This window comes from Bombus bifarius, unplaced genomic scaffold, assembly GCF_011952205.1.
Source record: "Bombus bifarius isolate JDL3187 unplaced genomic scaffold, Bbif_JDL3187 scf7180000007977, whole genome shotgun sequence".
NCBI lineage: Eukaryota > Metazoa > Arthropoda > Insecta > Hymenoptera > Apidae > Bombus > Bombus bifarius.
The window spans coordinates 1,330,846-1,355,644 of record NW_022884362.1 but is presented as its reverse complement, the minus strand read 5'-3'; the positions used below and the strand labels follow the sequence as shown (position 1 = coordinate 1,355,644).

The 24,799-nt window shown below is 38.4% G+C and overlaps 7 protein-coding genes across 8 annotated transcripts in view; 3 read left to right on the top strand and 4 right to left on the bottom strand.

The window, feature by feature from the left end:
- LOC117204170 (E3 ubiquitin-protein ligase MYLIP) overlaps positions 1 to 7,306 on the bottom strand; it is a 39,451-nt gene extending 32,145 nt beyond the window's left edge. The window contains exon 1 of the mRNA XM_033441332.1: positions 7,126 to 7,306. Within this exon, the coding sequence (XP_033297223.1) occupies positions 7,126 to 7,212 (87 nt within the window). The 5' untranslated portion in view covers positions 7,213 to 7,306. The remainder of the gene's footprint in view (positions 1 to 7,125) is intronic.
- Positions 7,307 to 8,627: 1,321 nt separating this feature from the next.
- On the bottom strand, positions 8,628 to 10,366 carry LOC117204188 (V-type proton ATPase subunit G). The gene is made up of 4 exons (XM_033441367.1): positions 10,145 to 10,366; positions 9,696 to 9,796; positions 9,474 to 9,572; positions 8,628 to 9,383 (listed from the first exon to the last, which is right to left on the bottom strand). The coding sequence occupies exons 1-4, from the start codon at positions 10,224 to 10,226 to the stop codon at positions 9,309 to 9,311; spliced, it is 357 nt and encodes a 118-aa protein (XP_033297258.1). The 5' UTR covers positions 10,227 to 10,366; the 3' UTR covers positions 8,628 to 9,308.
- A 277-nt stretch (positions 10,367 to 10,643) lies between these two features.
- LOC117204189 (dynein light chain roadblock-type 2) lies at positions 10,644 to 11,751 on the top strand. Its single transcript, XM_033441368.1, has 3 exons — positions 10,644 to 10,963; positions 11,037 to 11,115; positions 11,194 to 11,751. The coding sequence occupies exons 1-3, from the start codon at positions 10,961 to 10,963 to the stop codon at positions 11,403 to 11,405; spliced, it is 294 nt and encodes a 97-aa protein (XP_033297259.1). The 5' UTR covers positions 10,644 to 10,960; the 3' UTR covers positions 11,406 to 11,751.
- Positions 11,752 to 12,115: 364 nt separating this feature from the next.
- Positions 12,116 to 14,512, bottom strand: LOC117204174 (XK-related protein 6-like). Its single transcript, XM_033441342.1, has 5 exons — positions 14,097 to 14,512; positions 13,513 to 14,018; positions 13,124 to 13,445; positions 12,894 to 13,049; positions 12,116 to 12,835 (listed from the first exon to the last, which is right to left on the bottom strand). The coding sequence occupies exons 2-5, from the start codon at positions 13,816 to 13,818 to the stop codon at positions 12,351 to 12,353; spliced, it is 1,269 nt and encodes a 422-aa protein (XP_033297233.1). The 5' UTR covers positions 13,819 to 14,018; positions 14,097 to 14,512; the 3' UTR covers positions 12,116 to 12,350.
- Positions 14,513 to 14,514: 2 nt separating this feature from the next.
- On the top strand, positions 14,515 to 15,718 carry LOC117204186 (transmembrane protein 138). The gene is made up of 4 exons (XM_033441365.1): positions 14,515 to 14,816; positions 14,891 to 14,963; positions 15,035 to 15,209; positions 15,269 to 15,718. Exons 1-4 carry the CDS (start codon positions 14,683 to 14,685, stop codon positions 15,373 to 15,375), a joined length of 489 nt encoding a protein of 162 aa, XP_033297256.1. The 5' UTR covers positions 14,515 to 14,682; the 3' UTR covers positions 15,376 to 15,718.
- A 412-nt stretch (positions 15,719 to 16,130) lies between these two features.
- Positions 16,131 to 19,762, bottom strand: LOC117204156 (zinc finger BED domain-containing protein 1-like). 2 transcript variants are annotated; one of them, XM_033441309.1, is made up of 5 exons: positions 19,305 to 19,762; positions 18,099 to 19,201; positions 17,597 to 18,012; positions 17,362 to 17,516; positions 16,131 to 17,285 (listed from the first exon to the last, which is right to left on the bottom strand). In XM_033441309.1, the coding sequence occupies exons 2-5, from the start codon at positions 19,104 to 19,106 to the stop codon at positions 16,963 to 16,965; spliced, it is 1,902 nt and encodes a 633-aa protein (XP_033297200.1). In that variant the 5' UTR covers positions 19,107 to 19,201; positions 19,305 to 19,762; the 3' UTR covers positions 16,131 to 16,962. The 2 variants fall into 2 exon arrangements, with proteins under 2 accessions (XP_033297200.1, XP_033297199.1); XM_033441308.1 differs by having other exon boundaries at positions 16,132 to 17,285; positions 18,099 to 19,762.
- A 39-nt stretch (positions 19,763 to 19,801) lies between these two features.
- On the top strand, positions 19,802 to 21,841 carry LOC117204168 (GPI mannosyltransferase 3). Its single transcript, XM_033441328.1, has 2 exons — positions 19,802 to 19,990; positions 20,225 to 21,841. Exon 2 carries the CDS (start codon positions 20,307 to 20,309, stop codon positions 21,774 to 21,776), a length of 1,470 nt encoding a protein of 489 aa, XP_033297219.1. The 5' UTR covers positions 19,802 to 19,990; positions 20,225 to 20,306; the 3' UTR covers positions 21,777 to 21,841.
- The last annotated feature ends 2,958 nt before the right edge of the window (positions 21,842 to 24,799 follow it).

Genomic DNA, 24,799 nt, shown 5'->3' with positions numbered 1-24,799 from the left:
CGTACCCTTTGTTTCTTACTTCGCGATGAACTTGCGCGTTCCATTCCGCGTCAAGCGACGTTCCGATCTTCGTCTACGACGAAAACTTACGCGTTGCGAACAAAGACCCGCTCCATCGAACGGCTCGTACATCGACCTAACGATCGAGCACCATCCGACGACACGGAAACCCGTTTCTCGGGCTCCTTGTCCTTGTCAAATCGCGGCCCCGTTCGAGATACCGATAAATCCGACAGGCAATCGCGCGAAAAGTCGCTACGTCGCGGGTTATCGTCGTTCAACGTGGAAAGCGAAAACATTTCGCTGGCAATTTCAAAGTCGTGGCGAGCAAACTTCGCGTACATAACAAGTACGTTAGCTACATCGCGCGTTGCGAGCTTCTCTCGTTCGAATAGACGGATTTCGATATTAGATACGTTCGAAAGTAAAGTGTGGCGGTTAAAAATGTCGTCCGATCGGAAAAGTAAGGAAAGATTCGCGAACAGGATGCAGGATATTTACAATTACGAGAAACGGGCCTTGCGATTTATATTTACATAGCGAATTCGTGAATGCTGTTCATTAACCTCTGCCACGTATGAATTATTTATGCCCAACCTATTCGTATATTCATACGACGCGAAACGCATAACGTCTTTTGTCGCCCTGCTACGTCCGTTGCCATTCTACACAGGAAATACCTACGTTTCCATCGACGACACGTGTCGTTAAATATCGATTGGCAGGGAAATAAAACGGACGTATCGCGCGTTAAGATCAAAGGAATCCCGCTCGCTGCAGGAACACAGACGCAAATCGAGATTTCTTTCCGTTCTTTGTATTCGTCGCGACAACGAGACGATCGAAACGTCGAAACGCGTTCTTCGTCTCCTTTGTCGTATCGTAACGTCCTGTACAAAGGAGACTGTAACGTCACTCGAACGATCAGCGATCCTTCGTTACCACGTACGCACTTGCTTGCGGCGCAGGGTCTGTGCAAATAGGCAGAGAAGCGTCTTCACGCGCCTGTCCAATGGCGTGCGAGTTGGTCCGACGGAGTGCCAAGCAGGAAGTCGGGCTACAGCTAATTTAAATAAATCGCGTCACAAGATTCAACCGTCGCAAAGGGTACAGCGATTCGTTCCCTTTGGACGTCCGCGCCTTGAAAGCGACCATATGCCCGATCGAACGAACACGCTGTAGCAGTTGACACGCGCGAATACATCGTCGTTCCACCTTTATCGCACATCCTAAGCTCTGGGGAGATAACGTTTCATCTACTTTGTTATTCGCTTGTATTCCTTTCTTTCTCAATAACACGTACGTACCGCGACACGATTCCGGCCGTCCGCCATTTAATTCCAGCGGCGTAATCGCAAACGCAGTTTCGCCAGATGCCCGGGCAGGCCGCGAACGATACCGATTCGCGTACGTAAACGCGCGTAACGTTGCGTTTACATCCGCAGGAAAATCTGCGTGAATTTACGTTACGTTTACCGTAAAACGAACCGCCCGTCGAACATCTCCCAAGATCCAAATTTCCGGGGAAAACGAAACGCGCGTCCATCGTTTCGAAATATTCAACGCGAACGCGGTTCGGCGGAAATAGCGAATCGTCGTTGGCTTTCGGCAAATTATATTTTCGATGGAGGATCGAAGGAACGGCTGCGCGGTACTCGCGCCTTATAAACGGATATGTCATCGTTTGTCTCTGTCGTACTTTGCATCGAGGCTGAGAACTATCCTCTGCGACGCGGCGCCTGGAATATCGCCAGTGCGGAAAGTAGCGCATACGGCGTAAGTACGACCCATTTGCAGAGCCACGCGATTGCGTAGGTAATTCGCGTTGAAAGGCGATACTCGCTCGTGTATTTTTGTCGTCGCTATCGGTTCTAGAGAGAAAAGAAACGAAGTACCTGCTCGGCTTTTTCGCGTTACGACGATTCGCCGATCGTTCCGAACGCGACGTCCCAGTCGGCGGCTACAATTCCAGGACGAACGACGACTCCGTCTAACTGATCAACTAATCCGAGAAGAAAATCCGCGCAGCCAACTCCGCAATCGTCACCGTCGATACGACGTCGCATCGTCCTTCATCGCATCGACCGTTTCTCAGCAAAAGCCAAACTATCGTTGTTGGAGCGATCGCGTCGATGGATACGACGGAATACCAACGCGATCGACGACACGGTGGACGCGATACGGCGAAAACATCCGCCGGAAGAGAACGCGAAGCAGGACACATCGAAGGCGAAAAATAACCGGCAAAACCGTGCAATACGGTTTCGTTTCGTCTTATGGAAACACGTATATGCGGCCGTATAGCCAGCGCGTGGCAATTTGTAGTAACTCGCAGCGAAACACCTACGGGAATCGATCGCTCTCCTACGACTCTTCGTCACCTTTTCCTCTCCCCGAGCAAATTTCGCAACGCGATTTCGTAACTGGCGTGTGTCGTAACTTGGTCGATCCGGTAAACAGCTGTATTCCAGGCACGAACTTCGATCGTCGGAATTAAAGATTTCGCTCGTCCGAGATACTCGCACGTACGTAACGAGAGCCGAGCGAAGCTATCGCGGACGAACAACGTTACGATTTTGCGCCCGTTTAATTTGAAACAGAGCACCCTATCTCTGTTTCGCCCGGATGAATAGTCGTCCGCGCGACGAAGGATGAACGACGATCGTCGAGATACTCCGTAACGCGTTCCCTAACGCCGCTTGGAATTCTACTCGAGATCTGCGATCTACGCGGCAGAGATACGTTATCGCCATGCGGGAAGCGGGTTGCGTGTTGGCGACCACTGCGATAAACGGGCAATCCTGGATCGCGAAATTTGGATTCGTTCCACGCTTAAGAGGAAGACGGTTCGACCGTTCGTTCGGCAAACTCGGCCGCATAAGCGACTTTTAAAGTTCTGTCGTTGCCTCTGCTGTTTTCCAAACTTTGCTCTCTCGGCTGGATTTTGCTCGACGCGGTCCACCGACAGCTTCGGTAATTTACCGAATATCGAAGTTTCATGCTTGGTTGTCCTCGAAGGTTGTCCTTCGATCGCGAGATCAAGAGATACACAGCCTACTTCTAGCACTGTACCAGGCACCGCGTCCAACGTCAGCGTTATTTTCCAACGACCGCATATTGCAACAGTCACGACGCGATTCGCCGGTTGTCGACAAAACGAGTAAAGAATGCGCGGGGAGGGTTCGATTTAAGAGCGCAAAGTGCGCATAAGCGCATAATCCAGCCTAGCTTCGAATCGGCGGAAACGCACCTTCTCGTTTTCTGCCTAAACTCTTCGTTTCGACCCGACTGTCGCGAAAAAGACGCTTCCAGAGCCGTTCCGTCCGCTTCTCGCAAACGCGATACCCTGCAATTCGTCGACGGATACGAACCGTATCGCTGGAAGAGATAAAAGGAAAATATTTCGTACTCGTGGCCGAGGATACAGATACCTGGCCGACACAACGCGTTTTATCGATGAACGTTACGGAGCTACAAGAATGCTGTGCGGTTCTAGGTGACGAAGATTTCATTTCCGGCTGTCACGTGCTCTCAAGCTCTGTTCTGAACGTGTATTTCACCCAATTTCCGCGCCGAATCGCCAACGAGCCAATCGCTGTGTCTAATGTCTCCCGTGGAAACCGTACTCTCGAATATTACCAGATATCGTCCAGTTTTTCTCTTTCGACCTACGATCGAGCAACGTTCGACGTTTGAAATTTCCCTCGTCGTCTTCTCTCCGAACCGCAAATTCGCTCGAACGTTTCGCCTCGATAGAGTCGTATACGCTGCACCAAGAGAAAGGAGAGAAAGACTTTCGTATCTCCGGATCGTTCCCATCCTCGACAAGGATCCGCAGCTGATTTTTCTGGTTAATTCGTTCTTGTTAATTCCCGTCTAAAGTCGTATACGTACGCCCGGGCGTGCGTTCAAAGAACACGAAACCCGACGTTTTTCCTCGCTAACTTTTTTCACCTTAACAACACCCGTATACACGCCAGTGTATTTTTATGCACCGGTAACGACGAGAAATGTAACCGCCGCCAGAAACGCGACACACGCAGGTATTTTTTAAGAGAAATTCGATGGTATTCGATCGGCTTGCTTTCGTTCGCACGCCGTTGTACCAAGAATTTAATCGCCGCTCTCGACGAACGCGTACCTTGATGTCCGTGACGTCTGGGACGTCTGTCTGGACTCGGAATGCTCGCGATATTTCGCGTCGAGTATCGTCGTGTGCGAAACACCTCGAGTTCGAAGGCAGATAAAAAAGTCACGCGACGTCGATCGCTTGATTTATCGATCGAGCAGACGGAAAGAACGTTTGCGAATCCGTGGTCGGCCGCCGAAGCGAGGAATTTGCGAATTCGCGAATCACGATGGACACGGCGATAACGACGAAATGCGTCTCTATCGCGCGTTACGATACGTGACAACGTGTAATTACGTACGTATAGGTTGCGTTGTTGCGCAACCAACTTGTCGCATAATCGCGCTACGTAAAAGAACGAGACAAGAAGAAGAGGGAGGAGAGGAAAGAAGAAAGGAGACGAGACAGACGAACGTTTGAAATTTGCATAAAAGTAATCAGGATATAGAAACGATCCGACCTTTCCTTTTCCGGCCGAAGGTATCCATCTAGCGACTGCTAAATAGCGCCTAACGAGATTAAAGGAAGGAAAATGAAAAGAGCGAACGGACCTATTTGAAAGCGAACTTTGTCAAACACTGGAAAAAAGGAAGAACGCGAAGAGCGAAAGAGGAGAAAACGCAGGTCCGGCAATTTTCCGATGTAATAACAGGCCCTGGTTGTTCGTGCAAAACGGGCACGATAAAGCCTCGGGATATTGCCTTATTCAACGGCCGTTGAACGGCGACCGAGTATTATAGCTGGAAAGAGGCTTTGTCGCGCTTTGTTGCGCGCCGCCTCTTCTTTTTCCAAACAAAATCGTTCGAACGCGCACGGAAAAATCTGCCTACGACGCAAGACGCGAAGTTTATCGAGTCGTTGCTACGTGCAACCGCGTTCTCGCAACACCGTGTTGTAACGTAGGCAACGAAAATAACGAGAGATTAGAATTCGACAAGGAACCGTTCGATCGAACCGCTACATCGGAACGGTACCTTTTTCCATGGTCCCTAGAGAACGAACCAACGAACCAACGAACGAACCAACGAACGAACGAACGAACGAAGAAAAGAGTAACGACGAGGTAGCCTGGATGATAAAAGAGAGACGAGTCCCGCAGGTCCGTACAGCTATAAAACAATCGATGAAACACATCCGGGGCATGAACACGGCCATTGCTAAAACTTTTAAAACCCACAAAGGAAACATTTAGGGCCGTCGGTTAGTGATGAACGAGCTTGCTACCTCCTTGGTCGTTCCCAACACGGTCTTCGATGCGTGCCGCCTTCCAACGTTTCTCTTCCTCTCGATCGACGGTAATCGAAGAAAAGTGGTCGAGAAGAACGGTATTTCTAACTCAGCCGTGAGAGTCGTAACTTAAACAATAGCAGTCTGATAGTAAATCTAACGGTAACTATACGAACGAATACGTCCAATGGAAAATACGTAGGTTCAACGATCCACGAAAATTTATTTCGTCAATAAGCGTACACATACCGAGCATCGAATAATACGATGCTCGGTGAAATTGCGACCTAGTTAGGCTTTGACCCACTTGGTTACACCGTAATCATCGTCGAGTGCTCTGCACCGATTCGTATTAGAAGTAAACATGTCGCTGGGAAGCCGCATTCACGTGTAGCGTGTTTGTTTGCGCGCGACAGCAGCCTGCTCGCTTCCTCTCCTAAGCTTCCGAGTTATTTCCGTGTTTCTGTAGACGAAGTAGCGAGAGTTCTTTCTCTACTCGTTCCACCCCTACGATTTTATCGGAAACCTATGGAAAACGGTTAGCAACAGCGGCCAGTGCAACGCCGCCAGGTAAACCTTGCTCTGCCTCGATCGGCAGAAGGGGTGTTTAACACGAGCAAAGGTTTCTATAAACTGATCACGGTTATTTTGATACCAACGATCCAGGTATCGTTGGGTAAAGCGAGAAAAGAAATACGAAAAGAGAACGTGCGGGGTAGACGGAACGAGCAGAGAGCAAGAGGATCAAGGCTGTTAGCTCGGTGGTAGTCTTATCTGTTTGCATACGTGCAATCAAGCTGTGCTACACGCAAACCGATGCGTCTCGCATCTATAAATAAAGTTATACCCCAAAGAATAAACGAGACGTTACTACTGGTGATACAGCCGCCGCCGAGGTTGTCGCGTGAGGTCACCGCGTCTCGATAATAAATACGATCGTAAGGCACGCTCATCCCCTGCCCACGATCTAAAATTACGGCGCGCTAATAAATTCCCCGTAGAAACAAGATACCTTGCACGCCGGTATAGGCCTGAAATTTCAAATTGCTGGAGCAAGTGGCCGAACGTTTTATGGGCATTCGTTGCGCACGTGAGCATGATTCAGCCGTGGCAATCCACCACCACCGTCTTTCCTCAAACCGAATATGCTTTTTACATTTCACGACCCGCCACTTTCCGCATACATTTAACATTCTTATCCTTTACGCGTATAGCACATTTATCCGGCGTCGAGATTCTCCGCCTCCGTTTCTCGCTCGAGATCGCTCGATCGGACCGAACGCTAAAATTTCTATTTTCGACGCAAGTTTAACGTACTTTTGCTAAGAAATCGATCCACCGTACACGCATGTATATTCGAGGAACGTTCTCTTTGTTTACAATGACGACAACACGCCGTTTACGCGTCACGTTCGAACAAAGCTGCATTCTAACTTAATTGTTTCGTACTACCGTGTTTAAGCGCATTTTTATATCCGATCTTTAGCGATCGAAGCTAACCAAAAATCGTGTAAAAACCTAGAGCAGACTTTAACGTACGCGATTCGTCTTTATCGAATCGTTCGCGTCGCCTCGCAATCTTTCGTGTCGATCGTTCAACCTTCAAATTTTCCAAATTCTTTCAAATCGTCGTTTCATTCGATTTCTCGGAGAAGCGTAAAAACGCGGTAAATCGACGTTACAAAAGATGCAACGGACGGACGAATATATGCTCTGACAAAGGAATAAGGTAAACAAATAAAAAATGCAACAATAGTAAAATGACTCACTTTCTCGAGACACACCTGACCAATGGCTTTGGGATCGACTTGCACTTCGAGGATGACGGAGTTTGCTTGACTAACGAGACACCACATCTTGTTAAGTTGTATCCAAAGAGGTTCGTACACCCGCACCGTTTCGCTTGGTAAAACTTGTAACACGGTTTCGATGAAACAAACCAACAAACCAAAACGCACGTTCACACAAGTTTCGGCACGTGTGACGACGGCGACGGCGATAACGACGGCGACGGCGAGGATGACGGCGACGACGGCGACGACGACGACGACGACGATGATGATGATGATGGTGATGATGGTGGCGATGGTGATGATGATGATGATGATGATGATGATGATGATGATGATGATGTGATGATGGTGATGAGCGATGATGATGATGGGTGGTGTGATGATGATGATGATGTGATGGTGGTGATGATGATGATGATGATGGTGGTGATGATGATGATGATGATGATGATGATGGTGGTGATGATGATGATGGCGGGATGGTGGTGATGATGATGATGGTGATGATGATGATGATGGTGGTGATGATGGCGATGGCGATGATGATGGTGGTGATGATGATGATGATGGCGATGATGACGATGATATAATACCTCTTCCTCGGACTCGCAGCTGGTCGGCGTCCGGCTTTACTCGTCATCTTCTCAATCATAACAGATTTAAAACGCGTAAACGTGCACAGCTGTCACTGCATCTTTACACACTTCGAACATCGGCAACGTGTTCGCGCTCGTATTACTCGAACGAGTCTCGTTGGTTTCCATTTCTCGGTGCAGAATGGCACACGTACTGACCGCTTCACGTTGCCAGCATTAGTTCACAAAATCGAATCACCTCTCGATGTCTATAGACTGGCGCTAGTGTTGTCAACGGACACTACACACACGCACTACGCGCGCCCAACCAACTGCTGTCTGAGACTACCATCTCCTACGTCCTACGATGAAAGGGGAAGGTTAGGTTTATACAGCTGATTCCACGCTGATTCCCCACTCATCCACCTCTCCTCTCCTCTCTACTCCCACTCGGTATTTTCTTATTCACCTAAATGTCTAACCAATTCTGATAAACGTAAACACAAATATCCAATTACGTCGCAATTGAGTTTTTTATTCAACCCGAGTCTGCGCCCGATATATCGACAAACGCGAAAACTTGGTCCGCGCATATTTTTTAACTTTGCTTTCTTGCTTTACGACGTACGTACAAATTTCTTTCAAGATGCGAGTCTCGCGATCAAGTATTTTCTTATTCAACCCTTTCTCTTGTTATAATCAGTTATATCTATATCTGATCTATCGTACGATATAAAACATGTACAAATTTCGAGCGTTACAAATACTATAAATGTAAAACATGTTTTACATAATAACTATGCAGATTACATAGTTATGCTTAGAAAATTGAGCGATAACGAAATTTTCGTTTCTACATGAAACTCTATCATTCGGTAGATGATAAAGGAGCTTAAGCACGAGTTACATTTTCATCGCTTTTATTTTCGAACATTAATACTGTACAGATGAACCAGCATACAGAGACAGGGTTTACACATGAGATATAACTTCTTCTTTTTCTCCTATAACTTAACAAATCTTAAATTTTTCAAACAAAACAAATAGTATGTATATGTACATCGTCGTGAGAATCACATCGGTTTAGGAGCTTATCTGTGATTCTTTGGAAGTTGTACAGAATATTCTAACGTGCATTTTGTCCTCGATGTAGCAGAATCATGGAATGACATCTAACGATATACGCTTAACGGCGCACAATATTTTTCCACCACCCTAAGCTTTAACATTTACGCGTCATCCTAATATATCTAGGCCTTGATATATCACAATGACGATAACTTGTTTAATATGTCTATAGCGCTACTGTGACACCACTATTATAATCCTTAAACTTTTCGATACAGTGGTAAAAGCTCAGCATAGGTACGATTACATTTATTGTCGTATAGCAACTGCAGAAAGAGTTCTAGTAATTTGAATATATATCGCCATCTACGATTAAAAGATATATACATTTAGATAGATAGAAGTACAACGTAACGGCAATAGGTACGTTTCAAATTATGATAAAAAGGAAATATTTAATGTACATTTATAGCGTAAGATGCAATATTTATATTTAATCGATACGATTTTTCTCACTTAAATTTCTAAGCGATAATTCTTGTGCAATTCCGGTTTAATGTTGTAGACCAAGCCCAAGATTGTATGCACGACCTGTATAATAAAAAATACAAATACTAAAAATGTTGCGTAAAACATGAAAAATATCGTTACTTCTTCTATATATGTTTTATATTAACTTACGCTCTCTTTATGCATAGATACAGTTTGATTCATTTCTTCTGTTTTTATTTTTGTATCGGCTTCTATACGTGCTGCTACGTCTTCTTTCGAACCCATATGCTATACATAACAGAAATATGTCGTATATAATGTATCAAAGGATTCTTACTTCTTCGTAGTACGGTATAATATATATTTAATCAAAATGGAACAGAAATTATCCGTGTATCTAAAGTTAGTCACCTTTGCTTCAAATTCACGAAACTGCTTTTCTCGTTCTTGTCTATACTTCTCGATTTCATCTTGAGCCTCTTCCTTCGCTTGCTTCAGTCTACGCGCCTTACCTAAAAACAAAGTCATTTTACAATTCGTACTTTGTTAATCCTAATATTAAGATCTTTATTTAAAAACTAGAAGAACTTTGAAAAGTATTTCTACGAATAACCTGCTATATCGACAAAGGTTAGATAATTTTTATCAAAGAATACCAAACAAGCAACAGCTATACGTATTTGTCAAATTTATATTTACATTCGGAGCTACTCGTAATTATTAAATTAATAATTATTTTTAAGCATTTAAAAAGTTATACCAGTTTAAAGTAAGGGACGCAAAAGGATTGATTACAGCGGGTTAGATTTTAAATATATCCGTGTTGAAACATAGCTTATAATGTTCGAATGGAAACTCACGTTTTCTAGCTTCTGCGACTTTCTCTGCTGCTCTTTTCTCGGCTGCCAGAAGCTGTTGAATACCTTGCGTCTGACTGGCCATTTTTGCAACGAACAGAGACGTCTGTGTTCTAAAGGAATCGCAAATCGATCATATGATCATATGACTTTAGAGTTTCCGCTGTTTGCCCCGCCTTAAACCATGGCGTTGTATCACGGTCGTATATACAGGTCTGGCAACTCCCGTGGTGGAGAGCGAGGTTGCCGTAAGGTGTACTATGCAAGTCAACCGCTAGCCGTAGCGCTGCGATCGACTCGTTAAATCATGGCTATTCTATCCACGTCAACTATTCATTTTCTATTTCTTTTCGAATAAATGGAGAGATATAATTATTGGCAACTTTCGGTTCGATAATAGCAAGTAACAAATAATTTATTTCATAAGCAAATAAACTAGAAGAATTACAAGAGAAATTACAAATATTACGAATTCAATAGTACTTTCGAGTTTAAAGAATCATTTACAAAGAAAATATACATATACGAAGAAAAGAAAGTTCGAAATTAAATTAAAAATTTAAGTAATTAGAATACGATTGGCTGAGATGCCTTTCGGTGGGCAACTCTTATTGGATGATCATTTCACCACCTGATGGTCGATACAAAAAGTGATCGCGCAGCCACAATCTCATTGAAAACGTACCATGGTCGTATACACGATCGTGGGCGGTACGATCCAAGTGACGTTTTGTCAATACCAAATTCGTTACAACTTATTATTACGAATTTTATAATTAACACTATATTACACATAGTATAAATTGATACGTTTAAGAGATGGTAGGTTTATGACAAGTTATATCCTCCTAATTATGTTACTTCGCATACTTTAGAATAACACATCTTTCCTAAGGCACAAGAGGTAGAAGAAACTATGAAACGTATTCAATCGCATAAGGGAGTGGTTGGAACAATTGTAGTTAATGCAGAAGGTATACTGTGTGTCGTGTGTTAATATGGACACCATACATAATTATTATACTAAACTTAACAAAAACTTACTTATCTAGGTATCCCAATTAAATCTACGTTGGATAACACTACGACAGTTCAATACGCAGGATTAATAAGCCAACTGTCAGACAAAGCACGATCTGTAGTAAGAGATTTGGATCCAACCAATGACCTTACTTTTCTCCGCATTCGTAGTAAGAAACATGAAATTATGGTGGCTCCGGATAAAGAATTTATACTTATAGTAATACAGAATCCAGTCGATTGATAACCAGAAGAAATACTAATATGTAAGATATATGCTTTGCTAATTGTTAATGAATTATTTTATATAGCACATTTTATTTTATATAATGCCATCTTTATAATACTAATGTCAAGGACAAGATAATTTTTTATTTATAAATTAATGGTAGAAAATGTGTTTTGTAATGCCATTACCAAGTATTGAAGTTACAAGCACTGCGGAACAATTAGACTTAAACATAATTAAATCACCCATGTAAGCAGAAAATCTTATAATTAAATTATTATTTATTAACATAAGAGATAATATGATTAAAAACATTTGCGTTATGTGATTAACACTTTATGCTGTTGTTTCAAATAAATTTGAGTTACTTGAAAATTTGATAAATTTTTATATTCGCTTAAGAAATAGTTTCACCATTGTATATTCAAGAGTGCTTTTAAGTATATTTTGCATTTTTCTATGTACGTGTACATGTGTGTAAAATTTTAATTAATATCTGATATAAAAAGATTTATAATACATAAATATTTAAGGCATAGAAATTGTTGATTTTATTTATTATAAAAGCGTATAAAATACATAGAGTGTACACATGACAAAAAACTTAACTAAATACTTAAACTAATATCGTTATAATTTCTGAGCTTGTCATTTTATTTTTATATATTTGCGAATTTTAAGTACTTATATATAAAATTCATTATACGATACACACACACACACACACACACACATAATTGTAGAGAATACAATAAAAATTGTATGAACGATATACTAGATGTAATATCAAAATTATTTACTCAGATAATTTCTTCAGCTTTGAAATTTATACCAGGTACAAATAGATTTATAAAAATATAAAAAATATGATTGATAAAAATAAATGATTGTTAGTAAGAATGACGTATTTGTACGATTCTTTTGTAATACATATATAGATTAAATATGAATAAAAATGATCTAGACTCGTGTATTCGCACAATTCTGATGTTTCAAAGAAGGATGAAAAACGCCATAATAAACTGTCATAGCTGTTATACCTAATAAGAACGGTACAATACAAAGAACAATGAGTACATTAAAGTACCAAGAATTTTTAACTTCATCCGATGAAGCGTATATCCAAAATGCAGTTGCTGTTATATTTTCAACAAAACAAATTATATAAAAGAATACATGTTTAAGAAATGTACTACCGTCCACTGTATTCAGATATATGAATACATGTATTACACCAATCACTATAGAAAATAATACAGAATAAATGCGTTCTTTGATTTTTGGAGAACAATGTGGAGCATGATTAGAATTTCTACAAAATTCCAATATACCACGAGAATCAACGATAATCCAAATAGTCATACAAATCCAATGAAAAATACATCCAATGGCCGTGTATAATGGCCACATACTTGCCACAACGCTAAGTGACAATATCCTTGAAACTGAAAGATGTTAACAAATGAAGGTATGAACTTTTTTATATAATGACAATGTACATACCTGTAGTACAAAAATGCCATAAAAATTGAAGAATAGTTCCTGTAATACCGATATTTAGTTTATCTTGTTGAGCCAATCTAATACTACGATGGTAACTAGCCATTGCCCATCCCATACTTCCAAGGGAGCTAACAATACTAGCTACCTGATGAATAACTACAATTAACATGAATATCAATTTTATATTGTTAATTAGAATTACAAAATTAGTGATATAAAAGTATATCTACATTCAAAGTTAATATCACTGTGGTAATGTTTTAACAATATAGTTAACTGTAAAATTTGTTGAGGTGCAGCTTCAAGGAAACATTCAGATACTCTTAATAATGCAACATCTTGATCTTCTCCCAGCATTTTGAGGTAATATCGTCTTTGAGCATTACGATTGCCTTGTTTTTCAAACTTGTACGCATAAAGAGCATATTTCAAGGTTCTGTAATAACGTAATACCGGTGCTAATTGAAATGCTACAAGTACAAGGCAACATAATTTCTTTGTTAACATTGCATGTACACATTTAAATTTGGAAGCATTTGATGTTTCATTTATCTAAAATGAAGATTGATTTGAATTATAAATTTAATTGGCAATGTTACTACTTAATATAACTTGTCACCTTGTCATCTTGTTGTTGCATTCTTCTACTGATTATAACATTTATAAATGAAGGTAAAAGAATAAAAACAGTTGTCCATATAAAGTATGTTATTTTTTTGGCTAATAAATATCTTACAGCAAGATTGATATCAATTGCCACATCCACGATGTGCATAAGGATTGAAGACACAAGGAAAAAGATATCTAAGTAAGTTGTAGTTGGATTTTCTAAAGGAACATCTACATCATCGACATTTAATTCCAATATAGGAAAAATGCCAATAATTTGTCTTGTATGCAAATGTTTACTAGTCTGAGGATCCATATTTAATTATTGTCAAATAATCTCCAGTAACATAATTCAAATTCAAATATTAAGAATTATTGACTGTAATTAGTTTGTCAGTCATGACATATTTTCATGTTAAAAATATAACCTTAGTATACAAATACTTTTGTCTTCGAGCATTCGTTTATTTGTTTCACAGAATTTCTATTAAATGTTACTTTTATCTCACTGATTACCTGCAACACGAAACACGTATTTATCTATTTTGATCAATATGTAAACACAATTTGATACATTATGTTGAACACAATTACATGTAATTTTTTTTAATCAGTTGATACGTCACGAGTTTCCACTTAATTCATACAGTTTAAATCCAATTGATACAAATTTTATAACACTACCTGAGGTAAACATTCATAAGAGATTTAACAAAATCTAAAAAATGTATTTTACGCCAGACGTTATGAATCATTTTTGGGTGCAATATATACAATATTGCCTCGTAAATTGGCCGCTGGTCCAAATTAAATCTGGTCAGTTAACAAGGTAACATCTGTGCCAGGAATTTTATAAAACGAATGTACAATGAATTGAGAGATATAGTAAGACAGTGATACTCCATTCTGTTCCACAATCAACCCAAAATGCATGCGTACTGCTGAGATCGGTCATGTAACATAGTAGTAATATGTATACAGTTAAAACAGAGAGATATAGTGGGGATAACAACGGCCAAATGGTAAGGTACAATTCCGGTCACTTAGCGAGACAGTATTGTTTACGTTTACGTACTATTTTGTGTTGTCATAGCAACCTATAGAATCTAACAATATGGTCATATGCAGAATTGTGATTTCATGAATTATTGTACATTAGTGAATTATTTTTCTGTAATAAATGAGTACAATAAATACTAAGAGATATCTAGTCACTATAATCATACAATATTTAGTACTATTCTTTGATATTTTTGTTAATTCGTTTGCTACTTTCTCCCGAGCGAATCCAATTAATTTATTAATTCTCTACGTGTACGTGATGCTTTTATCTTTAAAATGATAAATAAGTATACACAATTGAATTGTATTTAATTTTTGTTTTTAAGGGCTCAAGATATTTGTCTTATTATGACTATTACACTTTTACTAGTTAACTTCTTTTCCACTTACATTTTTCAGGTAAATATCACTAAAAGTAGTTAAACTAATATTTTAAATAATATTGCAAGAAATGTATGTTTTTCATGCAGATAGGATTAATACAATTATTATATACAAAATTTCGTGTAACACTAATATTGTGTATCATATATATGGTATTAAGCATTAGTTTACATACATGGGACATTAAAGTGCACTGGTCATCACCTCTCAAATACTATTGGACTAAAGATTTTCATGTTTTTTACTCATTACATAGAGGAGGTAACATCTTTTCAATCAAGTTTATGTACATAGTATTATTACAATTATTTCATGTTTAGTTGCAGTTTTACACTATTATTTCTATAAAAGGGCATCTCTTAGAATCGCAGATCCAAGATTCTATGAAAGTTCAACGTGGATTCAAAGCCAATTCAGCCTGTCATAATATTTATGTTACAAAAGAAACTAACAAAAGCTTTTCACCTGTGATAAGCAGAAGAAATGTATAATAGCAAAAAAAGATGTCCTACAATTCTTGTAAATATTTTTACTTTATCTACAACGAAATATAGTTATTGCTAAAACAAAATTTAAGTGGAATAATATTACAATTTCCCTTTACCCTAATTTGAGTTTTTCAAAAATATTTATGTCTGCTATAGTATATCTGCTACAAATGTAATATACAATAGCAATCAATTTTTAAAAGTATTTTTAAGACTAATTCATTTTATATACAGTATAAAAAGTATTAATAAAGTACTTTTTACAATTATTTTGACATTTTACAAAAATAAAATGTAAAATTTTATACATTTTACGAAGCATACATGTATATAACTCATATTATACAATACTATATTACATACATTTAAACACTAAATTATAATTCATAAGTCATTAAACAAATAAACATACAAAATGTACTAATAATATAGATATTACTCATAATATAAAATGTTAAGTTTGTACTACATTAGTATTTCTAAAATATAAATTAATATCACAAGAATATATCTTTTGAAATTCTCATCTATTAATGACAAAGGTAAGAGCTGAAAATGATCAAATGATTTATTAATTCGTTAAGATGATCATTCCCATCATTATTATTATTAATAGAAAGAAATTGCAAAGAGAATTGTTATAAAATTTCAGAAAATTTGCAATATAACAGCATAACATCTTTAATATACAAAAGTAAATTCATTATAAATTATTTATTAATCACTTCACGCATGCATCTCAATGTTAAGTTAAGTAATAACAGTTTTTCTTTGTAAAAAATACAAAAAATTTAATTTCGTATCTTTATGCAATATTTACAGCATCAAAATTTTATTTTCAATGCTTTATAACATTTAAGAATTTTTATAAAGATTAATACATCGTACCTGTTGCAAATGGAAAACTATTATCTCTTATCAATTTCTATAAATGAGACTTACTTAACTTTTGTTATCTCTCAATTTTTCAATCTTGTATAAAACTGTTTTGATAGCCAAATCTTTTCTAGAATTAATAATGCCCTATTACGGTAGGCTTATTTGCGTAAAAAAAAAAACACAGATTTCATTAAATCATAATGACACTCTAATGTTCTCATTCAAAATATTTTTACACTTGAAATACAAGATGGCAATTTCAAAATATGAAGTTTGTCAGACTTTTTTGATAATAAGTGTATTTCCTTTTTGTAAAACGTTTAACAAATATGTCTATAGATCCACCAATTTTAAATTTGACTTTTAGAATATTATAGGATTCTAATAGTTCAATAAAAATAAAAATGAAATATATATCATAGGCGAGATTGAAAAATTTGAGAAATCGCCGCTAGAAGTTGTCGCTTGTTATTGTTATTGCGATTCTGTAAACTCTTTAATCTATCCTCGTATAAATAAAATTAATTTAAATTAGCGACTTGTAGCTCTGTTTATTATTTCATTTAAATTTTCCTAGGAGCCTCACTTTAAACTTAAATTACGTAGAATCTATCAACATTATATTTCAGTGAAACTTAATATTTCCTTCATACGGTATGATTACCATGAAGGAAGAGTAACTTATCTATTAAATGAGGAGGTAAGGCCGTTCGCCTAGCGTCGTATAAAACTTGCACTTCTGCCGGAATTCTACAGGGTGGTGCGCAACATGCAGGTACGCAATTGTATTTACAAGCCAATTTGCCTAAATTTGGGCACTTTGCAGAAATTTTTGCCCACCATTGAAGAGGGCAGTAGTCAAGTGGTGCGGTAGATTCAGAATGATATTGTACAAGTTCAAGATCTGCCTTTTCTTCTGCAGGCATTCCACTTTTCATCGAACATAATCCTCCAAGCAAGAATTCCATGCCTGAATGCAATTAAAATGTATTTCCTTTTCCAATGATTTTAAAGATTAATGTCATTATATAGGTCGAAACATTTACCTGATACACGACTTTTCTTAGTCAGAGGCTCTTCTTCAACTTTCATATTTATATTATCTCCAGATTCCTCTTGTATTAGTTTCGTCAACATTTCTTTTATATCAGTCGCTACTGAATTTTTATCTTCTTCAGTAGCATATGGTAATTGCTTAAACCTAATATATCATATAACATTAATTGTGGTTTTCGAAATTTAGATTAGAGAAAAATTATCTGAATAATAATGTATAATTACCTTGGATCCAGGGTAGTTGCAATTTGAAGTAAAAGAGTAACGTTATAATCTGCGTATCTGTCGCAAAGCATATCAGATAAAGATTCTTTGAAAGCCTTTGCTTTTTCACTATCGCTTTCTTTTATTTTAAGATGAGAAGATACAAGCTGCCAGAGCAGTGGTTTTAATAAAGATATCAATGGTATCTTTTCCTCGCTAAGCGTCATAATAGTAACTTTAAATGGTTCAAGCACATTTACAAGATCCTCTACGATCTTCCATTGATCATTTGTCAAATCGACTACCTCTTGATCAATACCTTCCATGCTTTCTAAAATTGACGTTACAATATTACGACGAAGAACCATTTGCTCCAGCATGTTGTACGTCGATGTCCATATAGGTGGATAATCCATTAACATAGCATTTTCATCCAACTACAATTATATCAAATACATTATAAAGCAATAACTTATTATATATTTTATAAATGACATATTTACGATAACATCCTTTTACTTACTTCCAATAATTGTTCCTGCATAGTTAACGCCGCAGACGCAGCCGGATGACTTATAATAGCTCCAATGGCTGCCCTACATTTTGCTAGTATGGTAGCAACTTCTGGGCTTTCAAAACAAGCTTGAGCACACACTTGTAAAGTATAAAGTAAACAAGGAACTAATGTTAATCCTCGATTCGTCAAAGCATTCAACAATTCTGTCCTGGATGTGGCTACTACTACCGCAGTTATCCTTTCTATTTTCAGATCCCAATCAAGCAATAAAGAATCTATCGCATTACCCCACTGAGATTCCTCCCAATCTAAAGGAGCATGAATAGTACTTAACACTTTACATTCTAACACTGGTTCACCAGAGTTTTGATAATATACAGAAACAGTAACAAATCGTTCGTCAGAATTTGATCTCCACTCCTCAATAGTCAAACCTACTTCACTCGTTATACAAGATAGAGTTGTGGCTACTGATTCACGGAAGGTATCATAAATCTTTGGTATTATTTCTTCTTCTAATTTATTTTTACTAGGGATTTCGCAGGGTGAACGCAACGTTGCAACTAGTCTTTGAAAACCACGTCCTTCTACCACTTCTGGCAATTGTAAATCCATAATAATAAATTCTGCTATAGCGTCTGATACAGTCTTCCCATCGATACTCGACTGATTAATAGAATTATCTTCCGGCATAAGAAAAGCCACATTTTGACTATTGCTCCCAATGTTAGAACCACTCTTAATCATAACTCGCAAAGGTTGACCAATTGCTATATCGTCCTCGATGTTGGATAAACTTACATTTGGATCAGTCACGAATTGAATATCCCCATCTATTTGGACAGTACCATCCGCATTGGTAGTGTAAATATGCTGGGCCGAAGTTAAACCTGCCTTTAACAATTTCTTTTGTGCCCTTCTCTCTTTTGTTTCCTGAGAAAGTACTTGTCTGCGTGGCGGATTAGTAGCTTCTAGTTCTAAAAGTTCTTGAGCATGTTTATTTTGTAAATGCATACGCAAATTACTGGTGTTACGATTATATGCAATTTGAGTTTTACATAATATGCAAACGATCTTTACTTTAGTGAGAATATCTCCATCGTCTGTAGCTGGAAATCCGAAAAATTTCCAGTAAATACTTCTCATTGACATAGGTACTACTAATTTTTTATAAGTATAAGTATACTTTTCTTCCATCATTTTGGCTAGTACCATTTGCATTTCACTTTTCGAGTCATCTGTCGTCGCTGATTTTCCGTTGTTAGACAATGTTATCGGTTTACTTTCCATAATTGCACACGAAAATACATAAGTACCGGCACGTCGTATCCTCCACTTATTAAAATATACATAAACGATATTTCTCGCAATAGTAGTATTTCATAGCGTTTCTTCTCGTCAAAATGGAAGATCTCCGTTGCATAATTTAAAATACAACTGTTTATAAAGATGCATAATCCTTTTCACGTATCACCCCTTTAACATGGTTATGAAGGAATAACAAATTTACCGCGAATACTCCGATATCTCAAAGCAGCAGTTTGACGAATTATTTTACAGATATCGAACTTCAATTTCTCGTTTCGAAAAGAACGATGCACGATCGGTTATCGACCACCTCTCGTAACGATGCTATCGACTTTAGTTCATTTGCTCAAAGAAATATCGCTACGTAGACCTCTCAACTAATCGATTTCATGAAACAACATGGAGTCAACGAAATGCCATCTGCATCGATTAGTGGATACTATTTCGTATTTTCGTTCTTCGATTTAATGGTGAAACATACTTCAAAACAGCAGATAAACGACAATTTTGTTATTTAAATATAAAATTAATCATCGATGATTGTATGCGATACGTTTGCTATTAGCAAATTTGTCATTTTTCAAACGAAGGTAACGACAATAATTTCCTCCTGTTACGGTACAGCAAACACTTGTATATTGTATATCGTTGTAAATGTAATTTTTATAACATTGTTATTAACGATATCAATAAGAGCAGAAGGACTTTTGTGAAAACACAAGTGGATACGATGTAACAACTTCTAATGAAATAATCAATCGTCCTTAAAAAAACTAACCTAAAATCTGACTTTTATCACATATCATTCTTTTGTACTTTTATAGGTGTTATTTAAGGTATGTTATACGTTTTGCGCAATATTCAAAGGCATTCTTATATTTAACGAGCTATTTCAAAACATAAGAGATGCATATATCGAAGAAAAGAAGAGTGTTGTCTTATTTGGTAGTATGGAGGTTAATTTCTGTCTTCGTGGTTCAAACCGCGCATGTACCGGATGAATATTGGCAATCATTAGAAGTTGCTCATCGTTTGGCATTTGGATATGGATATGTTACGTGGGAGTGGGACATGAAAATTCGCAGTTACATATATCCATTTTTGTTATCCGTTATATATCAAGCGTTAGCGTCGATATCATTGGATTATGTAACAATATTAACAACGGTACCTCGAGTACTTCAAGCAATGATCAGTGCTTACGGAGAATACAAATTCTACGAGTGGTCCAAGAATAAATGGGCACTGTATAGTTTATGCATAAACTGGTACTGGTATTATTGCGCCACTCGTACATTGATTAATACCTTAGAAACTGCATTCACCATGATAGCTTTATCGATATTTCCATGGCGTGACAGTAATATTAGAAGCATAAACTATTTCTGGATCGTAGGGTTTTTATGTATGATCAGACCAACCGCTGTTATTATATGGTTGCCTTTATGTCTTTATCATTTATGTACAAGTTTAGAAAACAAGTTGACGCTAATAAGTCGATACAGTGTAATATGTATTATCTGTTGTTTCAGTTCGATATTATTGGATAGTTACTATTACGGTACGTTAACTGTTTCTCCTTGGGAATTCTTTCGTGTAAACGTACTTTATAAGGTCGGTGATTTATATGGAACTCAACATATATTATGGTATATGGTGTGTGGATTACCGGTACTTTTAGGGTGCCATTATGTTTTATTTCTATTATGTATTTTTCAAGTAACGAAACATCCATCTAGTTTTCACCGTCAAGCAGTTATGTTAGTCGTTATAGTTTGGACATTTGGTATCTATTCTTTGTTGGCCCATAAAGAATTTCGATTTTTATTACCTCTTTTACCAATGTGCATATACGTATGTACCTCGTGTACATTCTCTTTGAACGCAAAGTTTATAAAAACGGCAAGAAATATTTTTGTGGGGCTATTAGTACTAACCAACGTGTTACCTGGCCTCTACTTTGGTTTAGTACATCAACGTGGATCGTTGGATCTAATGAAACTGCTTCATAAGGAAGTTGTTAACACCGATAATAGCAACATATTGTTTCTCACTCCTTGTCACGCTACTCCTTTATACAGTCATTTACATACGAACGTATCTACCAAAATACTAACTTGCGAACCTAATTTTACCAATAACGTAAGCTATATGGACGAAGCCGACACGTTTTTTGCAAATCCAATGCAGTGGCTCGATGAAAATTATAGCAGTAACAAAAATACTACAATTCCCGATTATGTAATATCGTTTGATCATATTGTACCGAAAATACGCCGATTTTTGAAACATTATCGATTGAGGTCGCAAATTTTTTATGCGCATTTTCCACAATCGAATTATGGAAAATACATTTATGTGTATAAGCGTAAATGAGAACTCGTTAAACGAAAATATGTATTTGCTTTGTTGCGCTAGTAAATTATTCTTTATTACCGTTATTTATGGTTACACCACTTAACCTGTATTTATTAACTGGTTGTTTTTATTTGTTGCCCGAAATAAATATTTTCACGAATCTCGTTAACTCATCGATAAGTGAAAATAATTACGCGCGCAAGACATCTTGGCCTTAGAAATATCAACAGATTACTCGGGCGGTAATGTCTCGTCTTATAATTTGTAGGACGAAGGATCGATATAAATTTGGGTTGGGATAAATTTTTACGAAACCACTGACGATACTAAAGCTATACCACGGACAATGACGATCAGACGACCGTTATATTTGACTTTCGATGATTTAGAAATTCACTTGTTTTCTAATTGCCGAGAAATGGGAGATAAGCATATACCGTTACCATAAAAGGCTTGCATCTTATTTAGAAAACTTACGCAAGGACGATAATCCTAACGGCACTTGTTCAACGCCGATGACATGTATCGTTGGTAAATATAATACTAATCTACGGTATTAGATATCTAAATACTTAACTATCGCGTATCTACGTACGTAATAACTTGCAGTCTATATAAATAAGAGATCAAATAAAATAGGATAAATGAGAGAATAAGGTTTTACAGTTACTTGACAGCTGGCTGTTTAATTTTCAACAAATAGAGCAAAATAAATGGAAATTTTCTTGAGATTAATTCTATCGTATCTACGTTATATGTCGGATGGAATATATTTGAAGGAAAGAAGGCGGAGGAAGAATACATAGAGCGGAGACAAATAGAAGAGAATCGGCCAAACGGGAAGAGAAACGAGGAGAAGTAGAGGCGAGAGAGTTATCGGTAAGACGCTAAGTCCGAGAATATAGCGATCGTAACCGCGAATAAAGAAAGGCGGACATGGTAAAGTAACGCAAAGTAAAGTAAGGTAACTTGTGGCTATAATCGAAGGTACGGTAAGATGGTGCAAGTGGGATGGAAGAAAATATAAAGAGGGGACTGACTACATGGAGTCAACGTTCCGAGCGGGTCAGCGACCAGTTCTGTCTTCTTCTCTCTCACCTTCCTCTCGTGTCCTTTTCCTCTATCGCGATACCACTCTTCTTTCATGGCTGTCTTTCCGTATTAGAAATTTCATTTTATCCTTCGTTCGATCGGTCGAAAGAATCTCAAATGACTTATCGTTCGGAACGCATCTTCGACGTCTATTCTTCGTTGGATTCGAACGACGTTGCGCGATTTAAATATAATACGAGGAACGCGATTCATCGCGGAAGAGGCATCGTGATTTGCGATGGTTTGAAAGTTACGTACAGCTACGAAAGGCACGAGTATAATCCTTGCCGGGGAGAAAGTTCTGTGCAACGGTGAATCCGCTCCCCTTCCTTTTCTCTCTCTCTCTCTCCCCCTCCTCATTCTCTCTCTCTCTCTCGCTCTCTCTCTCTCTCGTGAAAGAGCATCCAAAACGAATTGTTTCATCCTGCGAGGTATAGGCAGCCTAGCTGTTGCGACGTAATATCTCGAGACGATTCGAGAAAAAGGAAGGATCGACCGATGTCGTTTCGGTCCAGTAAGAAATTTCCGAGTGTTTTCGAATTTTCAGATTTCGAGTGTTTCAGATTTTATTTTACGTTTCGCGGCTCCTCGCTGTATTTTATCGATCGTTGTCGGTCCCTTCCATTGGCCTGTCAATTCGACGAAATAGCAAAATATCAAAGTTATTAAGTGAAACGAGATACGATACGCATCGGAGCGGTAGATTAATTTCACGCTGGCGAACGTCACTAGGTTAAGCTATACGGTGACCCTGTCGTAATATATTTACAATTATATTGATTTGTAAGCAGAATTTGTTCTTTTGATACAGGTTTTCTCTTTCGAGTTAACTTTCGCATCGCAACGTTATCGTAACGAATAATCGTAATTTTGCCCGGAGAAGACTGAAACGCGCTTTAGGAAGCAGCAGGTGTTGTTCGGCAGGTGTCCCTAACTCGAGCAACTTTTCTTTTTCGTATCGCCCTCTCGCGCTTCTGCCTCGTTTACGAGCGACCGTCGAAGGCTCGATAAACGAATCAACCGCCTTTTGTCGTGTCTAATTCATCGACTAAGAGAATAACGAGGCTCGTGGGGACCTTTACGAACGTTCAATCCTCGCCTCTTTCGGGCAAAAGAGAATCGTCGGAGAACGCCACGTATTAGGAATATACGCGGGACGTTTAATATTCGCGTCTATTCTCGAACAGCGTAACACTCGCCAACGTGGAAGTAATACGAATGTAACGCGAAAAGTTCAGAGTCCGATATCGCGAACCGGCTTTCCTTCCATCGTCCGCGCAGACTTTGCTCCTCGAGCGTAGACTTTGGTCTCGCGCGATTCCCATCGCATGTTCGCGCGAACTTTGTACACCTGTTCCGCCGCGTGTACAAGGATTTCGTCCCTGCTGTTCCGTCCCATACGTGCCGTCGTATGCGCAACGTCGATTTGTAATTTCGTGTTTCACGATAGTCGTATCGCAAATATTAGACCCGCTGTCGCATTAGATATACGTACGTATATGTACGTACATATATCTTTTCTTTATCTGTCGTACTACCGCATAGGTACTTAAACTTTACCTTTATTCGAGAAACGTAAATAATTCGAAGGTAACGCTGATAAATATTTATATGGTAGAATGCAGCGAAAGACTAAGCTCGTAAATAAACGTCGAAGCGATAATGTCCGCTGCGATATACGAGCACGTAAAACGTACGTATCGAACGTAAGAACGAATTTACGTGAATGGCGAATAGCAAAAAGGTGTGTGGTAATAACAACGTAGTTGATTTGTTCGCGAGCAAGGACAAAGGTTTATACGTGTACGACTATGTCCATTTTCGATGTTGGTCCATCATAGACCAGCCGACGGTGCACTTGTCCTCCTCTGGCCGTCGTTACGCGCTGTCGAGCCCGACCAATCACAGCAGGCAGGCAACAGGTGACCGACCAATCCGGTCTCCCTGTC